This window comes from Belonocnema kinseyi, chromosome 9 (genome assembly GCF_010883055.1).
Source record: "Belonocnema kinseyi isolate 2016_QV_RU_SX_M_011 chromosome 9, B_treatae_v1, whole genome shotgun sequence".
Taxonomy (NCBI): Eukaryota; Metazoa; Arthropoda; class Insecta; order Hymenoptera; family Cynipidae; genus Belonocnema; species Belonocnema kinseyi.
In genome coordinates this window covers 34,390,953-34,397,132 of record NC_046665.1, presented here as the reverse complement: position 1 = coordinate 34,397,132, position 6,180 = coordinate 34,390,953, and the positions used below count along the sequence as shown (strand labels likewise).

At 30.5% G+C, this 6,180-nt stretch overlaps 1 protein-coding gene across 2 annotated transcripts in view; it reads right to left on the bottom strand.

Moving 5' to 3' along the window:
- LOC117179742 overlaps positions 1-6,180 on the bottom strand; it is a 391,922-nt gene that overhangs the window by 7,849 nt on the left and 377,893 nt on the right. For both annotated transcript variants that reach the window (XM_033371802.1, XM_033371803.1), the window contains one exon: positions 3,792-3,849. In XM_033371802.1, the coding sequence (XP_033227693.1) occupies positions 3,792-3,849 (58 nt within the window). The remainder of the gene's footprint in view (positions 1-3,791; positions 3,850-6,180) is intronic.

The window sequence follows — 6,180 nt, the reverse complement described above, 5'->3', positions numbered from 1 at the left end:
TATTTCGACATTTTCAAGAGCGAAAAAAATCACGATGTCATATGAAACTTGAAATGTTTGGTATTGGATATTGTTGACAGATGACAATATGCCAATTAGCACGAATGGTAAGTTCCGACAGTGCCTACAAGTGTGCCTACTGGCCGCTAAATGGCAATACCGGTTTCATATGTATACACCTGGTATATATATAAAATAACGTTGAAAAAATTAAAATAAAAAAAAAATGTGTGGAAAAACGACGAAAGTTACGAGAAAAAACTTCAACAAAACCTGTTTACAAATTTCTGTCGGAAATCGAGCGCGCAGCGCGAGTGTCACAATGAGAATGTGTACCTCAAAGCCTACAGAGATTTGAGAAACTTAATCTTTGACTATACTTATTTAAGTAGACAATTCAGAATATGAAGACGCATATAAATACTGCCATCTAAAAGAGATCTTTTTGATAAAGTTTTTTTCAAGCATTCCAAATGCAAAGAATAAATATTCGAGCGCGAAGCGCGAGATTCAACCGTCGCACTCAAACTTGCGAGCGCAGCGAGCCGCGCGCGATGAGAACGGCAGATTTTTTTGTTTAAAATTAATTGTGTGAAAGTTAGACAGTTTTTTTTTTGTGTCTATTATAAAATTCGCGTTTCGGCACGTACGTCGAATATTTATTCTTTGCATTTGGAATGCTTGAAAAAAACTTTATCAAAAAGATCTCTTTTAGATGGCAGTATTTATATGCGTCTTCATATTCTGAATTGTCTACTTAAATAAGTATAGTCAAAGATTAAGTTTCTCAAATCTCTGTAGGCTTTGAGGTACACATTCTCATTGTGACACTCGCGCTGCGCGCTCGATTTCCGACAGACATTTGTAAACAGGTTTTGTTGAATTTTTTTCTCGTAACTTACGTCGTTTTTCCACACATTTTTTTTATTTTACTTTTTTCAACGTTATTTTTTACGAATAAAAAAAAGTACGCGTCCTATCAAGAAGTGATTCTTAACGAAATTGTAGATCTTTTTTGGGATAACCATTTTTGCAAATTCATCTTTTTTTGTATCCTGCATAGTTTGTCCACAAAATGGAATTTTTTATTTTCCATTATCTTTTGTGCAATCAAAATTTGAATTTTCGATTTTTGAAGAAAATGCAAAAATTGTTTATAATAATCTTGTAGGGATTTCAAAAAGAAATGTTTTTCTTCTCTTGACTTTTTTTCATATCGTGCGTTTTTCGGCTTCAAATTTTGATTTTCGGTTGATTGAACAAATTTTGAAAACGCTATAATTCTGAGAATTTTCTTTTTATCGAAAAAAGACATAAGGATAAATTGTTTGTTCTTTTTAATACTATAAATATCCGTACATAGAATTTTCCAATTCAGAAAAAAGTGGTCTCAAAAATTTTTTAAATGCGCTCACTTTTTGAATTTTTATCAAAAATAGCTGGTTAACGAACTCGTCCTTTCTTTTAGGACCTAGAAAAAGTGCGCCAAAGATGGATTTGATTCGTTCATTTTTTCGAGAGTTATCGTGGTTACGGATAGACAGACAGACAGACGCCATCGTGAAAACCTGATTTTCGGATTCAAGGGGTCTCGAAACGTGGAGATCCGTTGAAAAAGTGTGATGTCAAATTTTCGACAATTCTAATACTTCCTCAATCATAAATGATGAGAATGTAAAAATGCAAAAGCGGTTCGAAGTATTTTTATGCTTCATAGAACCGTAAAACGAACATCCTGAAAGAAGCATCCAAATTCGAGAAAACCTTTGTCAAAGGAACGGCTTGCCCTCAAAATCTCCGATTTTTACACATAAAAGATTGCATATGTTTGATACATTTTAATTTTTTTTAAGTACCTTCGAACTATTACTACGCTTTATAAAATTGTTGAAAGAACAGGCAAAAAGAAGTTATCACTTTTTAAAAAATCCGAATCTTTATTATGACTCACTTCTGAATCGAACTGGACCACCATAATCATCTACAGGGACTTAAGTTAGGCCAAACCAATTATTTTTAGCGAATGAAACAAATTTCCTTAATTTGGAAATTACACCCTTCTACCTGACGAACCTTCATATGTAAAACGAATACAGATTAACTTGTCATATTAATTATTCTACAAATTGTACATTGTCCAAACAGTTAAAGAATTTGAAAAATTTCAGAAGACTCATAAAATTGAAGAATGTACAACTGACTATAAAACTGAAGAAATATTATTATATATTTGACGCATTTTGTTCTTGAAAATGCGAATGTGTGTCTCTACAGATTTAGTAGAAATTAGCGACTGACGGTCAAGTACGACTGGTATGTATATTTGCGAGCGCGGAAAGAAAAATGACACGTATCATTCAACGTGACAAGGAAACTTTAGAGCGGTATAAATATATAGGAGAAAATAGCCCTTATACGGTTAAGAAGTTTCATTGTCATTCATGATCACTATGGAATTTATAAGATCTTTAATTAATATGTATTATAACCCAGGCGGAAAAATTATCCATAGTTTATGTATAGTGTGAAATATTATATATAATGTTCATTTGTGTTTAGCGAAAATGTATTAAACAAATGAATATTGTATATAATACTTCACACTATATATAAACTATATGGGGCATTCCACACAATATTTGCCACCAAAAATGTTTTTCGCGTGAAGTATTTTTTTTCTAGTTTAACATTCACAAATATTCGATACGTATTTTTTATTTGAATATGAAACGCGAAGTTTTCGAAAAATTTTTTAAAAAATGTATGTTCATAAAAAAGTACCTTTTTCAATTGCTTATACTGCAATATTAAACAAAGATATGAAAATTCATACGGAAGATCAAATGTGGGCCTTTCCAACTTTCGAATAAAGTATACTAAAATCCACTTGAATGATATCTTTAATAATATAAATCAAATATTTGATAGCAAATAGATTTTTTTTCAATTTGGACATGTTAAAAATTTTTTTTAAATCGTGGAATAAACGTTTTTCTTGATCTGGTAAAAACTTGGGAGCGGGTAGTCGAACACTTTCGAACAAATGAATTTTTGAATGGCAATAAATTCTGAATATGTTAAATTAACAACATAGAAATATACTATTTTGCAAGTGGATGATTGTGTTTTACTTATCGCGTAGGCAGTCGAGTCCCAGTCCGAGCCAGTCGCGCTGCGGAACACTTTGCGCGCACAAGCAGCTATTCCAAAATTCATTGCTTCGAAAGTAGTTCACTAGCCACTCCCAAAATTTTACCAGATCAAGAAAAACGTTTAGTTCACTCTTTAAAATAAAAAAAAATAAATAAAAACAGGTCTAAATTGAAAAAATCTATTTGTTTATAAATATTTGCTTTATATTATTAAAGAAATCATTAAAGTGGATTTTAGTGTAATTTATGCGAAATTTAAGGAAAATGCCCACATTTTATCACCCGCATGAATTTTTATATCTTTGTTTAATATTACGGTATAAGCAAATGAAAAAAGGTACTTTTTTATGAACATAACCTTTTTTTTAATTTTCTCGAAAACTTTGCGTGTCATATTAAAATAAAAAAATACCTTTCGAATATTTTGGATGGTTAAACAAGAAAAAAAAATGTTCGTAAACAAAATTTTTTGGTAGCAAATATTGTGTGGAATGCTCGATATATAATATTTCCACCTGGATATATTAATTAAAAAATCTCAAAATATTTCTGAAGTCTCAAAAAATTAGTGCTTTTAAAAAATTAATAAATAGAACATTATGTGATATGATTGTAATTATAATAAATGATTCATCTTACATTTTCTATTTTTTCGTCAAGCATCTTGAAGAAGTCCAGTTGACTGGAGGATATTTCTCTGAAAATTACAAGCAAATATAAACATTATTAAAACGTCAAAAAGCATGTAAACAATTCAAATGAATAAATAAATGAATGAACTGCAATTTTATACATTTCCTTAATTTCTTTTGGTATATTTATTCATAGAACTCTAATATCCAAGCTCTTAGAAATCGGACATGTCACTATAGTTAATCAGATTTTACTTTATAATTTAGATATAAGTTAACAAATAATGTTTAATGAATAGTGTCTAATTTACAAAACAATAAATGCATATTTAAAAAACTCCTCTTAATTGGAAAATAGGGAGAGATATTAATGAGATGTATCAATTTAAAGAGCGAGACAATTAAAATTATAAATTCTGAAAAACAGAAATACTTATTTATAAAAAGATTTGTTTAGCATTCCTTAATTTTATAACTCAAAGACTAAGACTTCGCTTGTCCCGAATACTCTTATGCGGAGAAAAATAATGCCAAAACGAAATAAAAATTGGCTATGGTTGAAACCTTGAAACGAAGTTGGAAATGACTGCCAGTGCACGAGGGGGTGAAGTCAGAAATATTGTGTTCCTGAACATTGAATAGCAACATATAAGGAAAACAATTTTATTTAAATAGTATGTAAAGAAATATTACGATAATGTTGAAAATCAATGATTATTATTAACTTTTATTGTGTGTGAGGTAGCAAGTTCTTTTTAAACAGTTGTAATAGAAATTATAATTGAAAGAGGGAAAAGTTGCTGTATTATTATCTGCACAAATTCACACAAAAATTCACCACGGGGGTTTTATTGTATTCCAGTTCAACTTTCATATCTTGACTGTTTACAAGCAAACCAAATCAAACAGAAGCAAACCTGCGAAATGCAACAGCGAGTTGCAGAGTTGTATGTTACAAACTGTGAAAACCTTTCTTATATTCTAATATTTTGAAAGTCTCTTCACAATATTGACTCATACCTTTTTCAACTTTTGTTTCATTTGTATTGCTCCGTCGTTTAACATTTTGTGTTTATTTTTATTACGGACTTATTCCAAAAAAATTGAAATGGTTAAATATTTCACTTTATAGGCCCACAACATAATAAAAACAAATACTTGAGCTCAGTAAAAAGAAACTAATTGGGGCGAATTGAGACAAATTATCTTGGTGCTCCCGTGAAAATTAATATAATTTTTAATATCCTATTCCCCAAAATCAGCGAAAAATTTTGTGGAACCAACTCGAGTGTTATAAGTTTTAAATCGAACTCCAATTCGCCTAAATGCACTAGCGCCTATAGATAAAGACTGTCCTATTCAATCGAATTTGTAAAGTGTAACTAAAGAGGTGGCCATAAACAATAAAGGATCCGTTTAAAATATATAATTACCAGTGAGTCTCGTAGCTCAGTGGTCGCTCTCTGGACTTTATACATTTGGGATCACTGGTTCGAACCTCGAGGCATGCAATTTTTATTAATCTTTTTTCCAAATGACCTTGACCACGAATCAAGGCGGATTGATATGTTTTCTATTTACGCTGGCTCAACTTGTTACAACGAATCAGAAAGCAAGATTCAGGCGAACAAAAAATCTCAATTCGCCTCAATCATTTTTTGATTACTGGGAATTTATATTCGACTTAATTTCGGATTTAAATTTAAAAGAAATAAATTTAAATATACTAACTATCTTGAATAAAGGACTTATGTTAAATAAGAAATAAGTATTTCTGAATTAAAATAATGTAAACGATGCGCCAATCTTCAAATATAATAGTTATAAAAGTACACAGTAATACAAGATGATGAATTTTAAATGTAGATGAATTTCATTTTTGCATTAATTTAAGTAAGTCACTTAATTTGAACCAGAAATGGAACTTAAGTTCAGTGTCTCATATCTGATATACGTGTAATATGATCATTAACTGACATATATGTTGAATTTGGGATGATTTTAATTCGCGTGCTCTGAAATTCATTTTTTGCTGACAGAAAGGCGTGCGCAAAATGCGATCTGGCGATGCGCAAAACACTTAGACGGATTTCGGCGATTTTGTTTTAGTTGCTTGACATTTTCTTCTCAAGTGAAAATCTATCTATATTGTTAGTCTTTTTGGTCTTTTTTTATTTTTTTCTGGGTTTACATTTTATATTTCTTCAATTGTTTTCGGAGAATCTTAAACAGGACGATTTTTAACGACTCTCGGATATGACGCAGTTGTAAGTCCACCCTTACATTATCTTGTCTTTTCCTTAACAGTTCCGTGGCAAATCTGAAAGAGAGCGGTCTCTTATATACTCGGTTGGAGAAAAAACAAAATAGAAAATTTTCAATTTGGTATAAATGCA